General features: G+C 46.1%; 1 protein-coding gene and 1 long non-coding RNA gene across 3 annotated transcripts in view; one reads left to right on the plus strand and one right to left on the minus strand.

The window, feature by feature from the left end:
• The window catches only part of LOC135896262 (protein turtle-like), a 594,776-nt gene that overhangs the window by 419,144 nt on the left and 149,152 nt on the right, over nt 1–26,480 (plus strand). For both annotated transcript variants that reach the window (XM_070537869.1, XM_065424615.2), the window contains one exon: nt 3,160–3,450. In XM_070537869.1, the coding sequence (XP_070393970.1) occupies nt 3,160–3,450 (291 nt within the window). The remainder of the gene's footprint in view (nt 1–3,159; nt 3,451–26,480) is intronic.
• Nucleotides 1–26,480, minus strand: part of LOC139059432 (uncharacterized) — a 350,104-nt gene that overhangs the window by 147,164 nt on the left and 176,460 nt on the right. The gene's annotated exons all lie outside the window — the stretch shown is intronic.

A 26,480-nucleotide genomic window follows, 5' to 3' on the forward strand; every position in this document is an offset into this window, starting at 1 on the left:
TGTTTATGAGTGTAATGTTTGCTGGGTCCCAAACGGCGCATGCGTATTCTAGTTTGGAGCGAACTAATGTTTTGTAGAGAGTTAGTTTCAGTGACGATGGTGCAGATGAGAAGTTTCGGCGCAAATAGCCCAACATGCGAGTGGCATTGCTACATATAATGTCGACATGCATGTGCCAGGAAAGGTTGCTGGTGATGTTCAGTTCAAGGTATTTGTACGATGAGACAATTGAGAGAGGGCTATTATTGAGGAAATATGTATGTAGATTAGTAGTATTGGCACGCTGTGATACGCGCATGCATTCACATTTGCTTAAGTTAAGCTTCATAGACCACTTGTTACACCATAACAAAACGTTATTAATGTCGTTTTGAAGTTTACGAGAATCTAGGGTATACTCGAGAGGACTGGATATATGGTCGCCAGAATGGCAAAAGTGGTGCTTGAAGATAAATATCAATTCATTATGGACGCGTTCACTGAGATCAGCATTAAATTTTCACGTTGCACCTCCATCCACAGAGGCATACTCTACTAGTGGAAGGTACACAGCAGAATATATTTTCAGAAACAGAAAAGGTGAATGGAAATCATGCAATATATGACATACAATTCCTGGAGCGTGAAGGGCACGTTGTGCATATTTAACATGTGAAGAGAAGCTTACCGGTATGTCGAAGTACACACCATGATCTTTCATTTCATTGATCCTCGACAGTGGAGCATCCCGAAGGGTGTATCAAAATTGCACATGGTGTGTTTTCCGCTTATAACCTAATACCATAGGTTTGGAAGCATTCAAAAATACGTTATTTCTGCACCAGTTTGAGAGTGAAAAAGATGTCGTTTTGGAGGACATTGCAGTGATGAACACTGTTGACAGTCTCAAATAGCTGTTCATTGAACAGCTATTTGAACAGCTATTGAACACCGTGACAGCCTTAGAAGCCGTGCTGTTCATTTATTAAAATGTTCTTAGCGTTAACAGAACGCAGGGAATGCAAACCCGATTCTTGACACTCGGGGGATCGCCCCACGCATGGGGGGAGTGCTTAACGCCTGCTTCAACTCCGCGCGGGTCAGCCCGGCATCGCACTATCTTCGGGATCGCTCCACGTATGGGGAGTGCTTAACGCCTGCTTCAACTCCGCGTGGGTGGGCACGGCATGGCACTATCTTCGGTATCGCCCCACGTATGGGGAGTGCTCAACGCCTGCTTAAACTCCGCGCGGGTCTGCCCGGCATCTCTCTGGCTTCGGGATCGGCCGACGTATGGGGATTGTTGAACGCCTGCTTGACCTCCTCCGCGGGTCGGGCCGGTATTGCACTATTTCCGGGATCGGCCCACGTATGGGTAATTTTTTGCTTACGACAGGAAAGTTTCCTTGGACGGTAGATGTATGCTGTTTTGCTGTAAAAGTGCCATGGTCAGAGATAAACATCATCATGGATAAGCCTGATAGATAAGATCAGGTTGATGGCGAGACATGGTGGCCAGTGTGTACAATGTGGCGTCGACGACGCCCTGTAAAGCAAACTGTCACCGCATTACCTCATCCTAAATGACGCGGTGCGGTGGTCGCCGAACGACGCCGCCATGCGAGACTGCTGAGCACAGGGTGGCGCGTTTGGCTACACCGTGGGTTGCACTGCTATGTCGTGAAACCGGCAGATGTTGTCTGATTGCCGGAGCGGGCGCGAGGACACCGCTCGGCCGAAAAGGCCGAACGCTCATGGGCGTTCAGAAGCGTCGATGCGGCGAAGCGCAGGCGTGTGGAAAACGAGACGGCTGATGGGAGCGCGTCGAATCTTGGCGGGACAGCACAGTAAAAGAAACGTATATGTGTGCTTAACAATATATTTCTGCGTGTAACAGTCGCGGCGTGAATCAGGCGACACTACAGTGGCCGGCATGCGCTACAATCGATGGTCCCTCAGTATGTTGCTTATAGAATGAACCCTAACGAGAAGGCAGAACACATAAACAACGAGCAGGACGAACAATAGCCTAATGAGATTGGATGTATGATCAGATAAAAATAAAGACAACTGTATGCATCGCACTGAGTTGTATATTCTGCAATTAACCACTTCACTAAAGCTTCTCTTCACATAGATCCAGCATATGCGTTGTTGGATCTGCATGATTTGTTGTTGTTGTCGTCGTCGTAGTCGTCATCGTCGTCGTTGTTGTTTTTGTTGTTCTTGTTGTTGTTATTTGAAGTTGAGAGCGTATTTGAACTTTGCTTGGCAATTGTTTTTGTGGCTTGTGCTCTATAGGTGCAAGTCTGGAATGGGGAGGGTTCTTATTTTGCGTGTGTCATTGCGAAGATGATTTCGTTAGACTTATCCCATATTTACGTTACTTACTGTTGAGCTTTTGCTAGTGGTGCTTTATTGGCTTGTGTTACATGCCGCGGAGGTATACTTTCGTGTGACATTTGCAGCTAAGCACGAAGTTGGGGGCGGGTTCCGTTTACTGGCCGCGGTGGTCGCATTTCGATTGGACAGAACGCTAGAACCTTCGTGATTTAGGTGCACCTAAAAGAAGCCCAACTCTGGAGCTCTCTACTACGATGTAGCTCATAGCCCGTTTGTTGCTCTAAGACGTTAAATTCCCCATAATGTTATTTTTTTTCGTCTTCTTTTACTAGCCTCCACTCCCCAAAACCGCATCAGGTTTCGTTTTACTGCTCCGTTTTCTTCGGTCGGGTATTAGCGCAGATCGCGCAGCATGTCCTTATTTCACTTCATGTTGTCATCGGGCAATAATGAGAGAATTTCCTCCCCTCCCCCTGTTTTCTTTCCTTCCTTTCGTATGTTTATATATTCAGGCTAGATTCCAACAGATTTTGATCGCGCGCGCGTTTGTGTGTGTGAGTGTGTGCGTGCGTGTGTGCGTGTGTGTGTGTGTGTGTTTGTGTGTGTGTTTGTGTGTGTGTGTGCGTGCGTGCGTGCGTGCGTGCGTGTGTGCGTGCGTGCGTGTGTGTGTGTGTGTGTGTGTGTGTGTGTGTGTGTGTGTGTGTGTGTGTGTGTGTGCGTGTGTGTGTGTGTGTGTGCGTGTGTGTGTGTGTGTGTGTGTGTGTGTGTGGCTGCGCCAGCGACACAATAGCTGTCCACACTTCAGTGCATCCACTGACGAGCGCATCAACCATGCAGTTGCGCCGACGTGCAAGCCTGGCCAGAAGACGGTGTACGGCGCGGCCCGGAAGGAGGCGGTGCGCGTCAGCTGCGAGCTGGAGGCCGACCCAGCGCAGGACATCGCGTTTCGGTGGCGCTTCAATGCGTCGCAGCAAATGCTGGGCTCCACCAACGTGATGAGCGAGGGAACGCGCAGCTGGGCCACTGTGGTGCCGCAGACGGACGAGGACTATGGAGCGCTGCTCTGCTGGGGCAAGAATGGCATCGGCATACAGCGCGAACCGTGTATCTTCACGCTTATTCAGGCCGGTAAGTGGCTTCGTACCCTTCAATACAGCAGTGGTCCTTGTATTATTGCGATAACATTTATATGGACACTCCAGGCGTATTTTTGCCGTCGCCGTGAGCTTCCCTGTAAATTTCAAGGGCGATGAAATCGTCGGCACGCGACGTATCCTGTATGTGGATGACTCCACGAGAGATCAACACGGGTCAAAAAATTCATATTTTAGATTTCATTGAATATTCTGTATTTTACGCGCATATCACTCGGTAGCACGAAAGTGAACGTGGCTTCTTTGCCAAATGAATATTTTAGGATGAAAAAATAGCCAGTTTCTTGAGTGTGGAGCCGCCTATTTCATGCACAAGGTATTCTCGCAAATTCACGACAATGTGAAATACAATATATTACAGCTACAAAGAATACATTTTTGTGTGTAAAACGTAGCCGTAAAGAGGGGTCGGCAAGCCCTGTTTGTGGCTTCCGGGGAAAACGGAAGTGCTTTGAAAAAACTACTTAATTTGCTACAATCTTGAAGAGTTGCTATATTTACGATTTTTTTAAAACTAAACCACTCCATGCAGCCTTACTAAATTTCGTGGACTGCTTCACGTTAACCTATTCAACAATTGTGCCGAATATTCTGGCTGTATCACAAATTACCATTTTTACAAATCGCCTCAAATGTGACGTTTTGTCAAAAATGAACGCTATTTAACACTAAATATTAAAAACCGTAATTTTTTTCTCACAATATTGTGAGCAGCTGCTTGTAGACACTTGAAAAAGAATATTAAAAACATGTTGCATTATTTTCTTTGTAGTGACAATACAAGTGGTAGAATGCATCAAGGTGCTGAGAAAAAAGGACATCGGGGTAAAAAGAACGTGCCTAAGCCTCCGACTTGCCTAAACCTGACCATTATTGCGACATAAAGGCAGCTCTGGCAAACTAAAATTATTATTTCATGCATGTCGTTCTAAGATGTCTAACTTTCTGACTTAAATTCGTGGAGTGATTCCTCTCATCAGCGATCATTCGCGCCCATATTTAGTTCGCGCTTTCAGCTGCGGCTTCTGTAAAAATCGTCTCTTTTGATCGAGTTGGTAGAGTGTAGCAGAAAGGGGAGTGGGGGTACACGGGAGGCGGCGGTAGACGAAGCAAGTGAAGTAAAACACGTGGAAATATTCTGACAGCGCGGCTGCCGCCTTAACCATAAGAAGATACGTGCACTCTGGTTGTTTGAGATGCGCTGTCGTCTGTCGTCTGCTCAAAAGCTGCCCTCTGCTCGACGACTGCGAGATTGCACGCCGTTCTCCCCGTTTCAGAAGCGATGACTTAGTTTATGGTGTTTCAGGTACTGGTGTTGTCCCAGTTATTGCCCCAGCGATGGCACTCTTTGGGTAACGCAACTCATCTCGAACGTCATGCTCTTGCTGATTGCATCCGCCGGAAGCAATTGGGAAACCCGTAATGCGTCATAGGTACCATCCTTTAGATACCACCTATACGAAATGGTACAGTTATCCTACATATTAAAAAAAAGAACCTCACGGCGAAGCTCATTGTGAACCTGATGTGGATTAACTACAGAGTCAATCCAGTTCACCTTAGTTTTTGCGTCCACTTCGTTCAGGTAGGAGCTGCCAGTTTTACGTCTGCTAGTATCAGGTGTGAACGACCTAGAAACAGGCGACAGGCCAGCTTTCTGCTGAGCGTTCTGCGCACATCCCGCAGTCGTACTTCATCATAGACCAGCGCTAACAGTGTTCGCAGTGATTTGAGCTGCGAGTAGAGCTGAGATGGCCCACCGTTAAAGGGGTGATATGGTTTTTTGTGCAGATTACTTGAAGGTGCACAAAAAGGAACTGCAGTTTCAAAGAAATTTCAGCAAGGTTGGCGACATCGGTGTATCTGCATTGCAGGAGCTCTTGCCGCAAAGCTGCCCACCATGCACAGGATGACGACCAGATATGCCAAAGTTGCTTCCGGCGAATAAAAGAAATTCTCAATTTTTTAGGTGCCTCCCCTGCTGAAACAACTGATGATATCGTACCGGGAGAGGACGACCTTGCAGGTAGAAAGCAGTGCCTAGACCTACTCGAAACTTTGCATCACGTGGAAAAGTGCTTCTCCTGCGGAACACATCTCGCCCGTCTCTGTACTTTTCTGGACTTCTCACTGCACCTGTGGGGTCTACCGCCCCCTCCATCGCGGTGATGGATGCGCAACACCCCGAGGATCCTCCCGGTTCCCTTTCACCCGCGGACATCGGTTCGAGAAAGCGAGGAAATACGTCGAGTGGTAGCGAGGACACAGAGCTGTACTCCGCATCAGGTGACGAGTCCTCGGAAGACAGCTTTCGACTTGTCCAGTACCGCAAGGCCAAACGAAGAATTATCAACTCATCTTCGGCGTCCAGCTCGAACACTGTGAAAACAGCGCCTCAACGATGGCCTCACTCCATCCTGTTTGTGCCACAGAATGCTACTGACAACCTGCGCGTCCTCAACCGGCAAGCACTCTCCGTGTATCTCGAAAACACTGTGCCAAACAAGATCAAGGATGTCAGGATAAACACTAGGCGAAACATCCCGGCAATCGATGTGATGAACCCAAGCGCGCTGACCATACTAGAACATGTAACGCAGATGGGAAACATCAAGGCCCGATCCATCATGCCAACGAATGGTGCCACAATAACAGGAGTCATCTATGACGTTGACAATGAAATTCCTAATGCCGACCTCCCAGTTCTCATAAAACCAGCAAGTGAACACAACGTCATTGTGCATGTTTGTCGCCTCGGCAACACACGTTGTGTGAGGGTAACGTTCACTGCCTGCCACCCTACGTGAAGGTCGGCCACTTTCGCCACCAGGTTCGACCATTTATTCCAAAACCAATGCAATGCTTCAATTGCCAGAAGATTGGCCATGTGAAGGGTGTCCGCAGAAATTCGGCCGTGTGCCCTCGATGTGCCGAACCCTACTCAGAAGACAACTGCAGCGCAACCACGTTGAAGTGTCCTAACTGTCAGGATGATCACTGCGCCTCTTCCAAAGACTGTCGCCAGATGAAGAAAGAGATCACCATTCTTAAACAAATGGTGACAGACAACTGTACCCACAAAGAGGCCGCTGTGAAAGTACGGTGAAGACGACGTCACCGTCGAAGGTCTTCACGACGGAAAACATCAAGCTTTCAGGAAAAGTCAACTCGTCAAGCATCATCATCAGCGGAAGTTTCCAGCACTCCGAACACCGATGTTGGAAGGGAGAAAACTGCCAGGTCTCTCTCCACGAAGGAATGGCCGCCACTTCCGTGTACACGACCGTCAGAGGAGCCGCAGAAGAAGCCGCCCCCAGTACAGCAAGGTGCTGTATCCGAGGAGTCGCGGAAAACAGTTGAGCAAGTGATAGCACTTATTAGGCCTTTAATGAATGCCATTCGCGTCTTTCTAAGCAACATTCACACACCGTCTGCCAGAAGTGCGCTTCAAGTACTGGACGCTCTGAGTCCGGTGCTTGCAACTCTTGAGTAGGTCATGGCTCCACAGCCACGATCCTTTAAGGAAGAGGTCCGACAAGCAGCTATTTTCCAGTGGAATGTGCGCGGACTCAGAGCGCGCCTTTCGGATTTCCGTCCCTTCGTGTACGCCAATATCTTCCCCATTATCGTCATTTGCGAGCCGAACTTATCGAACACGATCAGGCTTTGTGGATATGAATTATTTATGTCGTCAACTGTTTATGAAAACAGTAAGGTTTTGGTGTGTATTCGCCGTGACCTCACCTACACTCATGAGCCTGTACCACCTAATGACAATAATCAATATATATGCCTAAACGTAAGGAAAAGGAATTTGGCCTTTACTTTTGTGGGCGCCTACCTATCTCCGTCAAGTCAATTTGATTACAAAAGACTACAAGACATCCTTTCCTCAACCTCCAATCCCTGGGTCATCACTGAAGATTTAAACGCCCATCATACACTCTGGGGAAGTCCGATGATCAACGCAAGAGGCAGCGCTCTGGCATCTTTCGCCTCCAGCAATGAACTTTGGCTGCTGAATGATGGAAGTCCTACCTTCTTACGTGGCTCCACGTACAGCAGCTGTCTTGACTTGGCTTTCGTCTCACGAAGCCTTGTCAGACGTGCAGGGTGGTTGGCGGACATAGGGACGCACGGAAGCGACCATATTCCCACGTACATCAAGATCAGAGGATTGTCCCCTTCCAAAATACGGCATACGATCCAAAGAGTGGACTGGCCTAAATTTCAGTCTATTATGGAGGAACACTGCCACGCCAATCCATCTTTCGACTTGGAAGAGGCAATCAAGAGCGCGGTGCAAGACACTATGCGTACTCTCACATGCTCTTCGAAAGCGAATGAATTTGATGTGGAACTAGAACGACTTCGAGCAATCCGATGACGTGCTGAACGAAGATACCGACGTACGAAGACATTGGACGATTTACGGACCGCCAGGCACACGCAAATGAAGATACAGCGCCGGTTAGACAAGCTCGAATCGCAACGTTGGACTGCCTTCTGTGAGTCGCTAGATCCACGCAAGCCTTTATCGCAACTCTGGAGAACGGTGCGCGGTCTCCGGACACTCCCGGTACAGCAGTTCCCATTCAAGGCGCTTGCCCTTTCTCAAAAGAGATCGGAGATTGACGTGGCAGAGGATTTCTGCGCCAGATTATCCGGCCAACTCACAGCTACCAACATTCCATCGCCTTCGAGTAACTGTCCGCCACCACGTGATCACCGGATGGATCTACCATTATCAATCCACGAACTTATGGCAGCATTAGCTTTGTGTAGCCGCGCATCAGCGCCAGGGCCTGACGGAATTTCTTACCGAGCTCTGTGTCACCTGGGGGAGCGAGCGGGAGGAGTTCTCCTTGAGGTGTACAATGAATCTTGGAGAGATGGCACACTACCAACAACCTGGAAGACAAGTCGCCTTGTTCCACTGCTGAAGCCTGGCAAGTCGCCGTTGGAACTATCACCATATCGCCCGATCGCTTTGGCGAGCTGTGTGGGCAAAGTAATGGAGAGGATGGTCCTAGGGCGCCTGGAGTGGTACTTGGAGTACCACAACACCTACCCAGATGCCATGGCGGGCTTCCGACGCGGTCGATCACCGATCGATAAGTCGTCGACCTGGTCACCTACATTCAACATGAGAAATGCCGTAAGCGTCTCTGCGCTTCTTTATTCCTCGACGTCAAAGGGGCGTATGACAACGTTACGCATGAAGCCATCCTCTCTGCTCTCGCAGAGGTAGGAGTGGGTGGGCGGATGTTTAAATGGATACGGAGCTATTTATCCATGCGATCCTTTTTTGTAAGCACCGAAGAAGGCCATATTGTCTACTTTATAGCTACCGCGGCGTCCCCCAGGGCGGTGTACTTAGCCCTGTGTTATTTAATCTAACACTAATTGCTCTCCTTGAGCACGTGCCAGCTACAGTCAGGCTATCAATGTACGCGGATCACATCTGCATATGGACGTCTGCAGTAACACGCCTACAGTTGCGCGCGAGAATTCAGAGAACCGCCACACAAACTGTCATCTACCTCCGTAATCAAGGCCTGGAAATTTCCTCCGAGAAATGCGCACTAGTGCCATTTACGCGCAAACCCATGGCCAACTACAGTGTAATAAGAAATGGCCAAATAATACGACGGGTCCGATCGTACAGGATCCTAGGTGTCATGTTCGACAGGGACTTGTCATGGAGCCCGCACGTATCATACGTGAAAAAACGATTGACAGGCATCTGTCACCTGCTCAAGTTTTTCGCTGGCAAGACCTGGGGAATGTCGCCAAGTGCCATGTTGCAACTGTACAGGGTGCTTTTTCTAGGATTTCTGCGATACAGCTTGCCAGCAGTAAACAACACAGGCAAAACAAATCTACGCACAATACAAAATCTTCAGGGTCAAGTGCTCCGGATCTGTCCAGGCCTGCCTCAGAGTGCTTCAACAGCGGCTGCGATAGCAATTGCTGGAGACCACCTTATCAGGACCCACATTGAAATTGAAGTATTCAGGACCCATATAAAGCATCTGACCAGGACTCCTCGTCACCACTTGGCATCCCTAACAGCGGACAGACCACACACATCTTTCAGCCAGACGATAACCGCATATGATGAGTCATTGCCAGCTCGTTTCACTCCGGCTGCGAGACCTTCGATTCCTCCATGGTGCCTCGCTCAGCGAAAAATCAATCTCACAATACCTGATATCTCGAAAAAAGCTGATATCTCATCGCCAGCCCTTAGACAGCTCACGCTACTACACTTGTACGAGAACTACTGTGATTCTACGCTTATTTACACTGATGGATCTGTCCTTCCAAGCAGCTCCGCGGCGGCAGTCGTCATACCAGCGAAAGCTACAACAATCAAATTTAAGACGACCCACGCGACAACATCGACGGCAGCAGAGCTCGCAGCGCTCTTTACTGCCCTTCATCACATTGGTGATGAACCACCACACAAGTGGACAATATTCTGCGATTCGAAGGCGGCACTGCAGTCTCTACTGTCACCTTTACGACGCGGACCGCACGAACTACTAATATTCCATATTACAGAGACGTTACAACATATAAGTGATGCAGGCCATGAAACAACATTTCAGTGGCTTCCAAGTCACTGCGGGATAATCGGCAATGAATGGGCGGATCACGCTGCCCGCTCAACCAATACTGAGGAGCGCCACGTCCCAATTCCTCTTTCTAGAACTGACGCAGCACGGAAGCTCCGCCTACTTGCTCCCAAGTGCATCGCGTCGCAATGGAATGAGCCACATTTAAGAAATACGCGACTGTTCACTTGATCAGACACTAAGTCTTCGAGCGCCATCACAGCTTCGCCGTAGAGACGCCGCGCTTTTATATCGACTTTGGCTGGGCGTTGCCTTTACTAAAGCCTATGCATTCCGCATATGGATGACCGACAGCCCAACCTGTTACCACTGCGGCCATGAAGAATCGATTGGCCATATTTTATGTGCCTGCCCGCAGTACAGTACACAGAGGGCATGCCTTCGCCACGAACTTGACCAACTGGACGACCAACCGCTATCCGAAAAAAAAATTCTACAACATCGAAAGGATCTACCGTCACAGAAGAAGGCCGTGCAAGCGCTATTGCGCTTTTTTACGATCTACCGGCCTGTGTGAACGACTTTAACTGGAACGCCTTTTCTGTATGGGCCTCCATGTGTGCGTGTTTCTTTTTTTTGCTTTTTTAGTGTTTTCCTCTCTGTCATCTTTCTAACCCCTATTCCCCATCCCCAGTGTAGGGTAGCAAACCGGAGACTCATATCTGGTTAACCTCCCTGCCTTTCCTGTTCATTCTCTCTCTCTCTTGCCTCACGTGCGTCAGCAGAAGTCGGATTCGCGACTAAGGAACTTTCGCTCGGTGCAAAAGCAAATTCAAATCGGTGGCACTGTAAGCTCCAAATCTCACTGCGTAGAATGCAATCGCTATTCGAGCCCCTCAGGTACAAAATGCGACCTATGCACCCTGTGGTTCACCAGCCTTAAGAAAGCCTATGAGACGCGCTCTTCGTGCTCAGAGCGAATGCGCTTGTTGACTGCTAAACCAACTGGAGCGCCGAAAAGTCCAAGCTCTCATTCCAAATTTGTCACCCTATGCGGTATACAAATCCCGATGCTGGCGCGAGAAGCATGGAATATGGTCGGCACCAGACGCACCTGAGAGAACACGGTTAAACCCAAGAGACCGCTATGGAATATTATACCAAAGACGAGCATGCATGTTCTTGGCAGAGTCCTAACAAAAAAAAGATGTAGTGTCCGTTTCGATTGATGGGAACAAAGAGTATGCTGTCAAGAGGTTCATGACCCGCTGAGTACGAGAGACCTATCGTCCCTTTAAGGAAGCCGATCCGGATACATCTATTGGGCTCTCAAAGTTTTATTCCCCCGCAGCCAAAATGAGTTCTTGCTCCACAACCAGGAGCGTACCTTTGCATGTATTGCGCCAATGCCACGCAGTGTGTTTCCGCGCTAGAAGAGATCACTGAAGGTGCCTACACAATTCACCAGCTCAAATAACTCTCTTTGCACCTCGCACACGACTGATTGTTTCCTGGGCGATTGTGATTATCGTGCAAAATAGGATGCTTTCACTGCTACAACTTTGGGAATCACTGAAGAGACAGAGGTAAATTATGCAGTATGGGAAAATGGCGACCTCGTAAAAGAGACAACACAGACTACTGCCTTTCTGCAGGAGCTTGGTGTATGGCTTGTCAGGTGGATCACCTCTGGTTACATAAAGGGTGGTCAATTGAGGATCAGCAATACACAATGCCAAACGCAATCAACAGCACGGGTCCTGTGTCTTCCACTTTGTATTTGCAGAGAATTGGACAGCTGTTGTACCGAACCAGGTACAAGAAACTTGGCACACGAATTGGCACAAAAAACAGGTCTCGCTATTTAAGTGTGTCGTCACGAGTCGAGAATCTACCCAAAGTTTTGCCGTCATCAGTGATGACATATGTCATGATGATGCACACGCTTGCTTTGCACTGGTAAAAATCTGAGTGCATGAAGGAAGAGCTTCAGCGTGACACACGTTGCATACGTGTCTGATGGCGCCAGCAGCCATTAAAAAAATAAGTATCAACTCTACGAGCTGTCACAGAAGAATCACGTGTCAACAAAGTGGCTTTTTTCGGCCACGAGACATGGCAAGAACGCTTGCGATGGTGTTAGTGGCTTAGTAAAGCGCCAAGCCTCGCTGTACAATGTTAGAGCAGCCAGCACTACAGTCGTTAGGTCAGCCTTTTGAAATTGTGGCGCAGACGACTCCAACGCTGAAAAACGTTAAACTGCTCTATGCACGTGCGGATGACGGAGAGAACTTTCGCCGCCTGAAAAAGTACGAGTGGAAATCTTTGCCACGTGTTCCAGGCATACGGTCTTGGCACATTTGGTTAAGCGAGCCTGACGCCACCAATTTCCATCGCGTCGTCTTAGTGACTTGCAGTGCTGTAGGTAATTGGAAAATTATCAAGCGTTTCTGAGCGTATACATCGGCTATGCTCGAAGTGCCTTGTTCCCTCTTCCTGCCTCCATGCTGCAGCACGTAAATGTAGCATATCCGGATCATCAACAAGCGCACACTGACGGGTCAGTAATCCAACAGGCAAGCAACTGTGCAACTGCGTATCGGATTCGCTTGATTAGAATTACGTGATATGGCCCTCTGGATCAGTTGGTCTTATAAAAAATGCGGAAAAAGCCGTGTTACTGCAGCGCTCCGTAAACTGAGGACGTTTTCTCAGCACGCTATCATCGTTTCGCATCGTTAGAGGTGCTCCAACAACTATGCCGTGCATTATATACCAGAAAGTTCGGCCGAGAATCATTGGTGTTGGTTAAGGAGCTCAGCAATAGTCATTTTAGTCGGAATTCTCAGTGGGTACTGCCACATGTTGGACTTGCAGGCAATGAACTAGCAAATGAAACTAAGAGCACCGATGAATCACGCTTTATGCAAAGATAACGCACTTCTGAGCGTGTTCGACATCACGTTATGTCCAGGCATGTTTCAAGAAGTCCACCTTGCAGGACCTATGCGCTGTTTCATAGAATAAGAACTAGCTCTGCGGAAACCCCAACTTGGGCCTTTAAGGTTGGACAAGGTTCTCCGCTCTGTACTGAGTGTGACGAAATTGGCGACGCGGAACAGTTCATGTGATCGTTCCAATAAAGTTGTTTCTCTCTCTCTCTTCCAATACTTCAATGAAGAGAGAAATGTTCTACTTAAAGCTTTGCACAGAAGGCAATTCCCTCATGCGTGCGCGTAGCAGGTAGTGCTTCCCCAAAGGCCCAAGTTTCGGAGAGAGGAAATGTGCTTCTTTCCACCTTTTCTAAGAAACTGTGAACTTTCCGAGAAGTTCACATTCCTTGGGGACTGTGAACCTTTAATATATAGTAATCCGAGAGTTCCTTATATTATTTTTCTTAAAGCTACACTAAAGGCAAACATTAAGTCAAGCTAAAGTGAGATTAGTGCTTGAGAATCTCTAAGGCGTTAATATTGTCGCGAACAGAGACTTATTAATCGAGAAATTGAGGTATGTGCAGGACATGATTAGAGACTCCCCCGGGACATTCAAGTACTTGCCCGATGACGAAAGCACTCCTCAGTTACATTCTTTCACTAGTACTCAACCACTCGTTGCACAAGACATCCTTGTATTGTATTATAGGACGAAATAAAAGGCTACTTGTCCAGTTCTATTCCAGTTTTAGAAAAACGTACCAATTGAAATAATCCTCACAGCGATGCGGGTGGTCGAAGGGTTTCGTTTTCGCTCGACTCTGCGCTGCCCAAGCTTTCCCGGTTCAGTTGTTTCGTCATCGCATAGCGCTGCGCTGGTTTTGCTGGCTCGCATAACTCGCACAAACTACAAGTAGTAGAGAATTCAACTTCCAATAAGATGACGCGGGATGCCCGAATGGTCTACGCCACTCAACCAAAAAGCAGCTGCAGCGGCGTATCCGCCGCTCTGGATGGATGAATGTTATGAGCGTCCCCTTTGGAACAGGGCGGTGGGTTGGGCTACCAAGCTCTTGCTATTATACTGCCGAATTTCCTACTTAAGGCTTTAAAAAAAAGCACTGAACTCCCACAACCAAATTTTCTGATCCCCTGTTGCGAACTGTGCTGTTGTACGCCTCTGTCTTTTGTCGTTTCCCTACTTTTATTCCGCCAATCCTCCAATCGCCTCTTACTAATCCCTATTGCGGCCATGTTTACTTTTACACTGCTCTCGCTGAACCCAAGGGCTTCAAGGAGGCCAGTGGTCCTTAAATCGACCGCTTGGTAGACGTGTTCACATTCTAATAAAACAAGCTCCATAGTTTCCCTAGCTTTACCGCAGCAAGCACATGCTTCTTCTTCTTCCTTCTTATATCTCGTTATATACGTGCGTGTTCTAAGGCATCCCGATCTCGCTTCGAAAAGTAATGAGCTTTCCTTTGAGTTATCATCAATTGTTTCTTTCCCGATTTCGTTTTTTCCTCTTAAGTAGTTACTCATGACAAGTTTAGTTTCCATTGCCGCCACCCATGACATTATTTGAGCCTCTCTGACTTTCCGCTTTGCGTTCTTTGTTGCTGTGTTGCCCACCCTACAGGCCGCATACTTGTCGGTAAGCTTCCTAGTTATTTTCCTCCACTGTGAATCAATCTTTTTCCTCTACGGATACCTCAACAATCTCCTAGCCCATTTACTTTCTTCCATATTCCTCAGTCGTTCTTCATACTCAATTTTACTGCGAGCTTCCCTCACTTCGAAACTAGTCCAGCCCATATCACCCTGCACAGCTTCATTTTTGGAATGCATCATGTAACCGCACAAAAACAAGGGACAAAGAAGGTACACACAGGACAGGCGCGGAACTTCAGTTGAAGTTCTGCGCCTGTCCTGTGTGTACCTTCTTTGTCCCTTGTTTTTGTGTGGTTACATGATGCATTCCAATAACGACCACCAACTAGCCCGCTTATCCCTGTTAAACAGCTTAATTTGTAGTCTTCCCGTTTACCGCTCTGTCATGGCTCGGTACCGCCGCCTGTCGGGCGCCGTTTTACTGACTGATGGCAGCAGAGGGTGGCGCTGGCGTATGCAACGTCACAACTCCCCTGGCTCAGGGTGGGAGATTTGAAATGCGATAAATGTATTCGGACCCTTCAGATGCAATTTTCTCGTGAACTAATTCTAAGCGTTGCGCGGTTTCTGGAATGGTATTTAAACAGTCTACGTCGACTTTGTACTAGCCTCTAGTGTACCTTTGAGAGCCGGTAAAATGAGCAATCGCTGGCACTATCTGCCAGCTAAGACTGCCATAACCAACACCATCGCCACTCCCACCACCGCATCTTATGTTATGTAACGACGTGTACATAACGACCAGTACGACATTTTTAGAGGCACTTACCTGCCGTACATTCTGTTACCTGTGTACTATCACAGAAAGTTAATGGTTGATTCTGTAGCACACAAAGAAATACAAACCTACATTATTACAAGGCACAAATGATCTATGCTGCAAGGCACAAGCATTTGCTGTTAAATAAAATGAGCCATGTAAAGGTTATGTCAATGCTTTATTCCCTTTCAAGCGAATGAGCATTGTACTAAACGGACTTTTATGCATAAGTAATTAATCATAGGCAATAATTAGATGTATGCGTTAAGGGAAAAAGCCGGCAGTATCATTACTAATATGGATGAGATAGTTCAAGTGGCTGAGGAGTTCTATATAAATTTATACAGTACCAGTGGCACCCACGACGATAATATAAGAGAGAACAGTCTAGAAGAATTTGAAATCTCACAAGTAACGCCGGAAGAAGTAAAGGAAGCCTTGGGAACTATGCAAAGGGGGAAGGCTGCTGGAGAGGATCAGGTAACAGCAGGTTTGTTGAAGGATGGTGGGCAGATTGTTCTAGAGAAACTGGCCACCCTGTATACGCAATGCCTCATGACGTCGAGCGTACCGGAATCTTGGAAGAACGCTAACATAATCATAATCCATAAGAAAGGGGACGCCAAAGATCTGAAAAATTATAGGCCGATCAGATTACTGTCAGTTGCCTACGAACTATTTACTAAGGTAATCGCAAATAGAATCAGGAATACCTTCGACTTCTGTCAAGCAAAGGACCAGGCAAGATTCCGTAAAGGCTACTCAACAATAGACCATATTCACACTATCAATCAGGTGATAGAGAAATGTGCGGAATATAACCAACCCTTATATATAGCTTTCATTGATTACGAGAAAGCGCTTGATTCTGTCGAAACCTCAGCAGTCATGGAGGCATTAAGGAATCAGGGTGTAGACGAGCCGTATGTAAAAATACTGAAAGATCTCTATAGGGGCTCCACAGCCACCGTAGTCCTCCATAAAGAAAGCAACAAAATCCCAATAAAGAAAGGTGTCAGGTAGGGAGATACGATGTCTCCAATGCTATTCACAGCGTGTTTACAAGAGGTATTCAGAGACCTGGATAACTAACTCAGGGGACCATTAGTAACTCGGGGGACCAATTGCAATGCATGCTCACCGACCTGGAGAGGCAAGGCAGAAGGGTGGGTCTAAAAATTAATCTGCAGAAAACTAAAGTAATGTTTAACAGTCTCGGAAGAGAACAGCAGTTTACGATAGGTAACGAGGCAGTGGAAGTAGTAAAGGAATACATATACCTAGTGACCGCGGATCCAGATCATGAGACTGAAATAATCAGAAGGATAATAATGGGTGGGGGTTCGTTTGGCAGGAATTCTTAGATCATGAACAGCAGGTTGTCATTATCCCTCAAGAGAAAAATGTATAACAGTTGTGTCTTACCAGTACTCACGTACGGGGCAAAAACTTGGAGGCTTACAAAAAGGGTTCTACTGAAATTGAGGACGACGGAACGACCCATGGAAAGAATAATGATGGGTGTCACGTAAAGGGGTAAGAAAAGAGCAGATTGGGTGAGGGAACAAACGCGAGTTAATGACATCTTAGCTGAAATCAAGAAAAATAAATGGGCATGGGCAGGACATGTAATGAGGAGGGAAGATAACCGATGGTCATTAAGGGTTACGGACTGGATTCCAAGGGAAGGGAAGCGTAGCAGAGGGCGGCAGAAAGTTAGGTGGGCGGATGACGTTGAGACGTTTGCAGGGACGACATGGCCACAATTAGTACATGACCGGGGTTGTTGGAGAAGTATGGGAGAGGTCTTTGCCCTGCAGTGGGCGTGGCCAGGCTGCTGATGATGATGATGACGATGATGATGAATTAAACATAAGGTCAAAACTGCCTTCATAACGAAATCACCGTCAAGTTTAAGCAAGTCAAAGCCTTATGCACGTTCTTTTTATCCCGATGTTCCTTTTTCTTAGCACCTTTCTGCATTCTGGCGAAGGTCTCTACCTGCTGTATTGTCATTAGCAACAAAATAATGCAACACAATTTTTAACATTCTTTTTCAAGTGCCTGTGAACAGCTGTTTACGATATCTTGAAAAAAATTACGATGTTTTTTTTATATTTATTGTTTGCAACATATCCGATTGGGAGTACTTTGTGGAAGGTTTGCGATGCTTCAAAACATCCACACCTTCTATAACACATCTTTCAGATTCGGTATCCGAGGCACGTCCTGCAACTTGCTTGGGAAGCTCGCGTTGGGAAGCTGGGAATGTTGGGAAGCTCGCGTGCCGAGTTTCCCAACATGGCGAGTTAACGACCCGGGCTCAGGTCTCCCATGAGGGGACTTCGAGGCCTTGCCTCGGCGCCGCCTGTCGAGTCTGCTGGACAGCCCACTCTTGCGTCTTGAGGTGGGAGCTGCGCAAAGCGGCCGCCCACTTCGGCGCGAGAGCCTCCGGAGCTACTGCCATTGTAGTTGATATAACACGACACTCCTACAACATGTGTGAGAGCGGGGGAAATGTGTCGCAATCGCATCGGACTGGGGAAGGTTTGTGTCTGCAGTTATCGCCAGACGACTGCCTGGCGATGTTTCAGTCAGGGGTGTGGGGGGAGGGGCAGTACCGCCTGCCTAGCTGGTTGTGCTTGGTGATGTCATTTTATCTGACCAAGCGTTCTTGCGTGTTTTGAACCAGGAGTTCCGAACTCGAAGAGGTGGTCTCCGATTCTGCACGGCGGGTCAGTTCTCGCGCAGAACGGTGTGCCTCCTCGTTCAAGTTAGGGGGCCCTCGTCGGTGGGAGTGGTGACGTGCGCTGGGAACCACATGATCGCGGTACTATCAAAGCGCTGTCAACCAGCTTTCCTTAGGATATGGAGAGCCTCGGAAAAAATGCGCCCCCGCGCGTATTTGAGAAATGTGAATTGTGAGTCGCTAAGTACTACCTCGCAGAGAGGGTCCGTAAGCGCTTGCGCAATCGCTACCTCTTCCGCTGTTTCTGTGTGTTCCGTTGCGAGACCACACGCGTGTGTAAGCCTGGAGTTAACGTATACGATTACCGTCGTTAACCCGTGTTCTCTTGTATATTCTGTCGCGTCTACGAAGCGGGTAGTCCTCCTCCCGCCCAAGGAGCGCAACAGTGCCTTGGCACGGGCCTGGCGTCGGCCCCGATTATATTCGGGGTGCATGTTTCGAGGGATAGGGGCGACGATCAGCGTGTCGCTGAGGTCGAGTGGGATGACTTGTTTCTGACCGTGTTGGACGTGGTAATTGAAGCCGAGTTTCTGCGGGATGTACCGGCCCGTGGCTGTCAGGGACATGCGTTCGAGTTGCGAAGCTTTTTGCGCATCCACGATTTCCTCACGCGTGTTGTATACCCCCAGCCAGTGGCGTAGCCAGAAATTTCGTTCGGGGGGGGGGGGGGGGGGCTCAAATTGCAGTTCGGCTTCCTCGTTAAGAAGCTTTAGCTCGGGTACTGATCTAAATACATGTAAATACGTTTTTCTCGGCAACCACTACACCAAATTTGACCAGGTTTGTTGCATTTAATATAAGAACTTAAATTGTACTCATATATCGTTTCCATTTTTTTTTTCATTTAGGTTCTCAGTTCTTTATTACAAATTGGGAAACCACAAATTTTCAGAAAACAAAACTATCAAGTTTAACGCTGTGTAACTCAACAATGAAAAATAACATCGCAATTCTGTGAATTGAATGTAATAGTACATCTACAGCGCACAAAATAAATAAGTTACACATGAATCTCAAAAAATGTAATATTCTAGAAATAGTGCTTTTGCAGAACCTTTGTACACAACGTAACCAGTTCACGTAAGATACAAATTGACATATCAAATTTGTCTGCTTTGACTGTTACAATGGATGCCGTTTACAAAACCGCGATATCTGTTCTTGATGCAGAGCTTTAAACGTCGTGCTTCTATTTCTTTTACGAACTTTCGAATTTTTCAAGATATTTAAACAAAACTCAGACCCTAAATCGAATTCCGCTTCCAACAGACACTATAATTTAACTTTCTCTCTCGAGTGCAACACATTTCAACAAAAGCGGTCGAGGAGTTATCTTAGAAAAGTGTTTCTGCGTTTTTCATGTACTTGAAAAGGGCGCGTCGGAGTTAGGCCCGAGCTAAAGCTTCCTCTTAAACAATTTGTCGAGGTTTCAAATGCACGAATAATAACTGCATTGTCATTGCCAAAGATGCTGCAAACGATTTCTTGAGCGCTACGCACTGTCAAAACAAGTAAAATATGTATTTTTTCATAAAATAATGTACTCGTATGTGTCAAAAATTGTGCCCAGAATACCTGATGTCAACGCTTCCATGTTTTTTGTCTACCTAATAGGTAAAGAAATTATCACCCGAACTTAAGAACTATATCAGTTCAAAACCAGTAAAGCAGTGCATGCCGCTGATATGCAAAATGCAAAGGCCATGAAATGAACAAGTTGATGACAAATGTGTTAATGAAACTGTAATTTCATATAACCTTGTTCACATTCTTGTACATATACAACGGTCAGTGAAAAATCTCAATGACGCTGTCATTTGTTCGAATGTATTACGCAGGAGCAGTCGTGTGTCCGGTCGTGTGTCGTGAGTGATTGCATCGAAATTATAGTCGCAACAGAGAGCACGTATAAAAAGCGGGAGTTCTGCAAAATATACGAGGCCGAGTCAAATGAAAATTAGCCAGTGGGAATACATGACAAACGGGGTACTTTATTTAAAAGTAGTATTCATAAGCATTTAGACATTTCTCCCATTGACTAGCGAGTCGCGTGATTCCCATCTCGTAAAGCTCCTTGGGTTGCTGCTTCAAAAAGCCTGCAACTGACTCTTTCACGTCATACTCCGACATGAATCTCGTTCCCTTGAGCTGTTTTTTCAGCTGCCCCAAAATGTGGAAGTCGCAAGGCGACAGGTCTTAGCTGTGTGGCGGATGTTGCAGCGTTTCCCACTTGAACTTTGCCAGTTTTATATTAACCACAGCGACATGGGGGCGGGCATTGTCGTAGAACAAGGTGTCTTCGTTCGTCAATTTTCCACGTCGTTTGTTCTTGATTGAGACTCGCAGCCGATGCGTCGTTTCATAATAACGGAAATAATTGATATGCTCTCGAGATTTAGCAAATTCTATTAGTAATGTCCCCTGACGATCGAAAAAAAAAACTGAATTCGAATGTTTCCACTGTAAGCTTTGCGGTCGGGTTTCAGGCTCGTAGTAGTGGCACCGTGGTTTGTCCCCGATCACAGTTGCAGAGAAGAAGTCGTCACCTTCATTATGATACCGGATCAGATGAGTCAAGGCAGCGCCGAACTTCTCCGTTTTCTGGCGGTGGTTCAAAATCTTCGGCATCCATTGCGCCTCAAGATTTCTTCGCCAGTGGGCAAGGCAGCACCCGAAGGATGCAGTCACGGCTAAACCTGTTCGTCTTTTTCATGCAGGTTAGTAGATATCGCAATTCCTGTGAATTTAAAAGCGATTCCCTCTGTTTGGTTGTGCTGCCTTGCCCAGGCGTCTTGCTTGAATGTTTTGCTGAGTGTTTTGACTCATTTTGTCTGCTTGCACTGTTGTTAAGCGGGGACGTTGAGCTTAATCCAGGCCCAGGGATAGCAGATCAACTCGAAGAAATTCTCCGAAATCAAAAAGCTTCTTCATGTGAACTAAAGGCTATCGGAGTTAAGCTAGACTCGCACATTACCTCGACAAACGTGAGATTGTCTTCCATTGAAGGTAAACTGGAAGTGCTTTCACAGACAGCTAAAAGGATGGAGACATGCGAGCAAACGCTTGTGGAACTAAACGAAGAGATTGCTTCACTAAGGAGAAATGTGGACAACATTGAAAATTATTCTCGACGAAACAATCTGCTCGTGTATGGGATTCAGGAGTCTGAAGCAGAGACGGTAAATAGTCTTAAGGAACATATTCTAACAGAAATTTTTGAACGTAAACTTGAAATAAAAGTAGAGAGCCTAGAAAGTTTACACCGCCTAGGAAGAAAAGCGGTAGGGAAAGCGCGTCCGGTGATTATAAGGTTTTTTGACTTCACTGAAAAAGCGGAACTTCTCAGAAATGCTTCGAAGCTGAAGGGAACTCAAACGTACATTTCGGAAGACTTCTCACCTAGGCTAAGAACAATTAGAAAGCTGCTCTGGGCTACTGCTAAAGATAAGGCGCCTGAGGATAAAGTGTACCTTAAGTATGATAAATTAGTCATTAACAAAGAGGTCTACGCGTGGGACGAAAAGAAAAATCAAAGGTTTAAAGTACCTGAAGCCGCTTCACGCGGTATTGATCACAGTTATGAGAGCGGTGTAACGCAAGCCTCACAACCAGGGAAAAATGCAGGTCGTCCGCGAAGGAAACGCGCCAATGCTTCTAGTACTTGACAAGCCACAGGTTCAGAATCACTGTCTTTTTTTTACGCACATGGTTCTTCGAATCAAGCGAAGCATAAACCACCATCGATTAATATTAATGCCGGTAGTTGTCGTGACGTCAAGACGACCCCATCGCCAGATACGTGCCAGTTACGTGTGATATCCCTGAATGCTAGAAGCATTGTTAACAAAATAGATAGCCTTGAAGTTCTGCTCATTTCTTACGATCCTCACCTACTGGTGATTTCCGAGACATGGTTACATAGCGGTATTCTTGATGAAGAAATTGTGCCACCGGACTACGTCATATACAGACGCGATCGCGGTTCACGTGGTGGAGGCGTTGCTGTGATTGCGAAACGTGCAGTAAGCGTAACGCTGCTTGAACAAATTGATCAGCATGAAAGTTTGTTGTTGCACGTTACTGCGCATGGTCTCACTTTTCTTCTTTGTGCTGTGTATCGTGCCCCTGATGCAGCGGATTCTTTCATGTATAGTTTATTTGACCGCTTACTGCCTTACCAAAACAGGAACTTAATTATTACCGGTGATTTTAATTTCCCTGCTATTGATTGGGATAAACCGTATTATGGCCTGTCTGCCTCATGTGATATTATTCTTGATCTGATGTTTTCTTTAAACCTTAAGCAAACCGTTCATGCATACACCAGAGAGACATCTGTCTTAGACCTTTTCTTTGTTAGTCAAACCTTTTTTGATGGAGTGCTTAGTGTTGAAGCTGGAATCTCGGACCATCGTCTCTTGTTCTTCTGTTGTGTTTCGTCAGTTGTTGCCGGGATGCGACCGATTAAAATGATCAAGGACTACGCACGCGCTGACGATAACGCAATCATCGACTCTTTACAATCACAGTTAGATAACCCTAGCAGCGATGACCTTCATAGTTTATGGCAGCACTTTAAGAATACAGTACAGTATACTATAGAACATTTTGTTCCCCTTAGAAAGGTTTGTATTAATCGCCGCAATCCTTGGATAAGTCGCGAAATTATTCAAATGAAACGTAAAGTAAGGCGCTGTAGGAAGAAAAAATTACCTTGTCCGCAACACTTCCAGGTTCTAAAAGAGGAACTTGCCTATAAGTTAAAACTAGCAAAGTCACGTTATTTTGACACGACGCTCCCCGAATTTATCAGAAGTGATCCCCAAAAATTTTGGAATTTCCTAGGTCGCAGGACTGACCACTTGACCAAAATTCAAGTTAATAACAGCGTTGTAACCGACTCCACGATCATAGCGCAAAGTTTTAACTCGTATTTTCAAAGCGTGTTCCTTGTGGAACGGGCAACCACAGCAAGAATTCCAGTTGAAGATCCTGGTGACGTACCAACTATCTCTGTGGACGGTGTTGTGTGTATGCTGCGTAAACTCGCAGATAAAAAATCCGCGGGTCCCGATGGGCTTCCAAATGCCTTTTTGAAGCGTTTTGCAGCACAGGTATCTGTTTTCTTAACGAGGATCTTTCAAGTCTCGTTACTATCGGGAGATGTACCGGAGGACTGGAGGATGGCCCGCGTTGTGCCAATTCTAAAAAAAGGGGACAAGCTAACCATTTCTAATTATCGGCCAATCTCAATCACTTCCTCTTGTTGCAAGCTGCTTGAACACATAGTATCGGGTTATCTTAACTCTTATCTTGCTGAAAATAACATTTTATCACCTGCACAACATGGCTTTCGGAAAGAAATGTCCACTGTGACACAGTTAGTTACAACAATTCATGATTTTTCTGTTGTGCTTGATAAATCGGGGCAGATTGATGTACTTATTTTAGATTTCCGCAAGGCATTTGACACAGTTCCCCACAGTAAACTTATTTATAAACTGGAAAGTATTGGCGTCCCTACTTACCTTGTTAATTGGATTAATGCTTATTTAAAACACAGGACACAGTACGTGGAGGTTAACGGTTGTAAATCTGAAGTGCTTCCAGTTACGTCAGGTGTACCCCAAGGAAGCGTTTTAGGCCCACTGCTATTCTTAATTTATATTAATGATTTGCCGGCTGCTATTTCCGAAAATGTCTCTGTCAAGCTTTTTGCAGATGATTGCATTCTCTTCAAGAGCATAAACGAGCGTAATGATCATTACCTCTTACAAAATTCACTATTAGCTGTTCATCAATGGTGCCTTAAATGGAATATGCAACTTAACCTAGATAAAACTGTCCTCTTGCGAATTTCGCGCAAAAAACAGGTTTCTCCTTTCTCTTACAGCCTTCTAAATCATTCTATTATGGAGGTCACACATCATAAATACTTAGGGGTTACAATAACAAACGATTTAACTTGGTCTGAGCATATTTCAGACATTTGTTCCTCATCATTTTCCAAGCTGTGCTTTCTGAGGCGGAAGCTTAGAGGCGCTCCAAGTAAGCTTAAACGTCTTGCATACATAACATTCATCAGAGCAAAATTAGAGTACGCGTCGGTCTTATGGGACCCGTTCATAAAGAAGGACATTTACCAGCTTGAGATGGTGCAAAGGAAAGCGATTAGGTTTATTTATAACAAATACAGAAGGCTTGATTCACCTACGACACTAATGAAAACAAATAACATCCAACTACTTCAAGTACGTAGGAAAATGTCCCGTTTGTTGTTTTTGCATAACCTTTTAGCACATAAACTAAACATTTCGCATCCCACAGAACTTAAACAGTTATCGTCTAGACGAACACACCACACAGGAAGTCATTTACTGGAACCAATTTTTGCAAGAACTGAAACATTCAAACACAGTTTTTTTCCGAGGACCGTTTCCGACTGGAACTGTCTTCCAGGGGCCATCTTCCAGTCCGCTAATTTTGTTAAAGCTCTAGAAGAGCATTTGTTTGAGTGAATGAGAGCTGCATATGTGCGAAAGCATATATATATATGAATATGTACATGTGTATACATATTTTTCTGCTTGTCTGTTAGCGGCAATCTGTTAAACTGCCGTTCTTTCTTTTTATTTTTTGATGTTCCAGTGTATTTACATGCCTTGTATAGCCCCTCCTGCATGGGCCATAACTGTTGGCCTGCAGTATTCTGAAATAAAATAAAAAATAAATAAATAAAATAAGAGCCGATAACCCAGATGTTCATGAATTATGGCGTGAACTGAACCGTGACTGGTGTCCACACGCTCTGCCAGTTGATCGGTGCTTATCCTACGTTTTTGTCTCATCAGATCATCAAGCTTTGGAATTTTCTCGGGGGTGATTTCACGATGGCTTTGACCCGGTCTTGGATCGTCTTTGCAACTTTCACGTCCTTCTTTGAACCGTTTATTCCAATGCTTCACAGTGGCCAATGAAATGAAATGTTCAACGAACACGGCAGCCATACGGCGACTAATTTCTTGTCGGGAAACACCTTCAGCTGTAAAAAACCTCACGGCACTACGCTGCTCAACTTCTGGGGCATCCATTACGTCACGCAACCATGTTCAACCCAGTGTAGGAGAGCATTAAAGAACATTTATCCTAACACCAGCGTTTCACTTTAGTAAATGAGAAATGCCTGTGTGCTACGCGCATGCCTCGCAGACAATGAATCGAACCATTATTGTGCAGGGTGGGCAGGCTAACTTTCATTTCACTCGCCCTCGTATATTATAAATGCGAAGACAGAATTGAATATATGTACAAATGCGAAGATACAGCTTGATAAAGGGCAAAAAAGTGTCAAAAAGTGTCACTAGAAACAAAGTCCACTGCACGCATACACATAACCTGGCAACAAGATATTTAATCATACGCATAAGTATCCAATAAATCTACCTAAGAAAAAATCACTATATATAATACGCCACACAAGGAAAATGAACATGTTGCGCAATCACAGCTTCACAGAATCCTAGATCCCGCCCCCATTCCATCCACTCTACCCGATGTACCGCGCGAGACGGAAGGCGGTGCGCTTGCTCCCCGCTTTTCTCCTATGCGCTCACAAGACTTAGCCACCATCCTCGGCTCACCCATTCCACCCACCCCCCCTCGAAGTCAAAGTAGAAAAAATAAATAGGAACGCAATTACCTTGGCTGGCTTTAGTGTCTTGACATGGATGCTTTGGCGTAGGTGAAAAAATATATATATATTTTTATATGACATGACGGCACGAATGAACCACCCCAACGCTTCGTCTCATCAGACCTCACTGCGAGCTTTGTCAACTTGATTGATTGATTGATTGATTCATTCATTCATTCTTTATTGGTTTATCTTGCCTGATAGTGTGTTGATTGGGCTTGTCTCGTATGTTCCGATGTAAGACTTTAGAAAAGTCAATGCATCTTTGGCGTCAAATGTTTATAGCTACATTAAACCCACAAAGTTCCGCAATTGAAAATCTGAAGCACAACTTTGAAAATGTCATTGTACCTTTCGCATCAAACGTTTATGAGAATTTATACCCTTAAATTTTCGGAATTGACATCCATTCGCTCCGTAGATTCCGCAGCCTCCGCGACATGCCGCGGTGAGCCCGTTCGCCATCAAAACGCCCTTGAAATTTGGTGCTCGGATGGGGCTCCTTGTGTTATGTGACTCCCGGTGCATGGGCGTTGCCGCGAAATTCAGCCCGAGCTCGCAATGTTCGCGGTGAAATGTTTTTTCGAGCGTGAAAAGGACATTCTAGACAAAAT

This window comes from Dermacentor albipictus, chromosome 4 (genome assembly GCF_038994185.2).
Source record: "Dermacentor albipictus isolate Rhodes 1998 colony chromosome 4, USDA_Dalb.pri_finalv2, whole genome shotgun sequence".
In the NCBI taxonomy this organism is placed as follows: Eukaryota; Metazoa; Arthropoda; class Arachnida; order Ixodida; family Ixodidae; genus Dermacentor; species Dermacentor albipictus.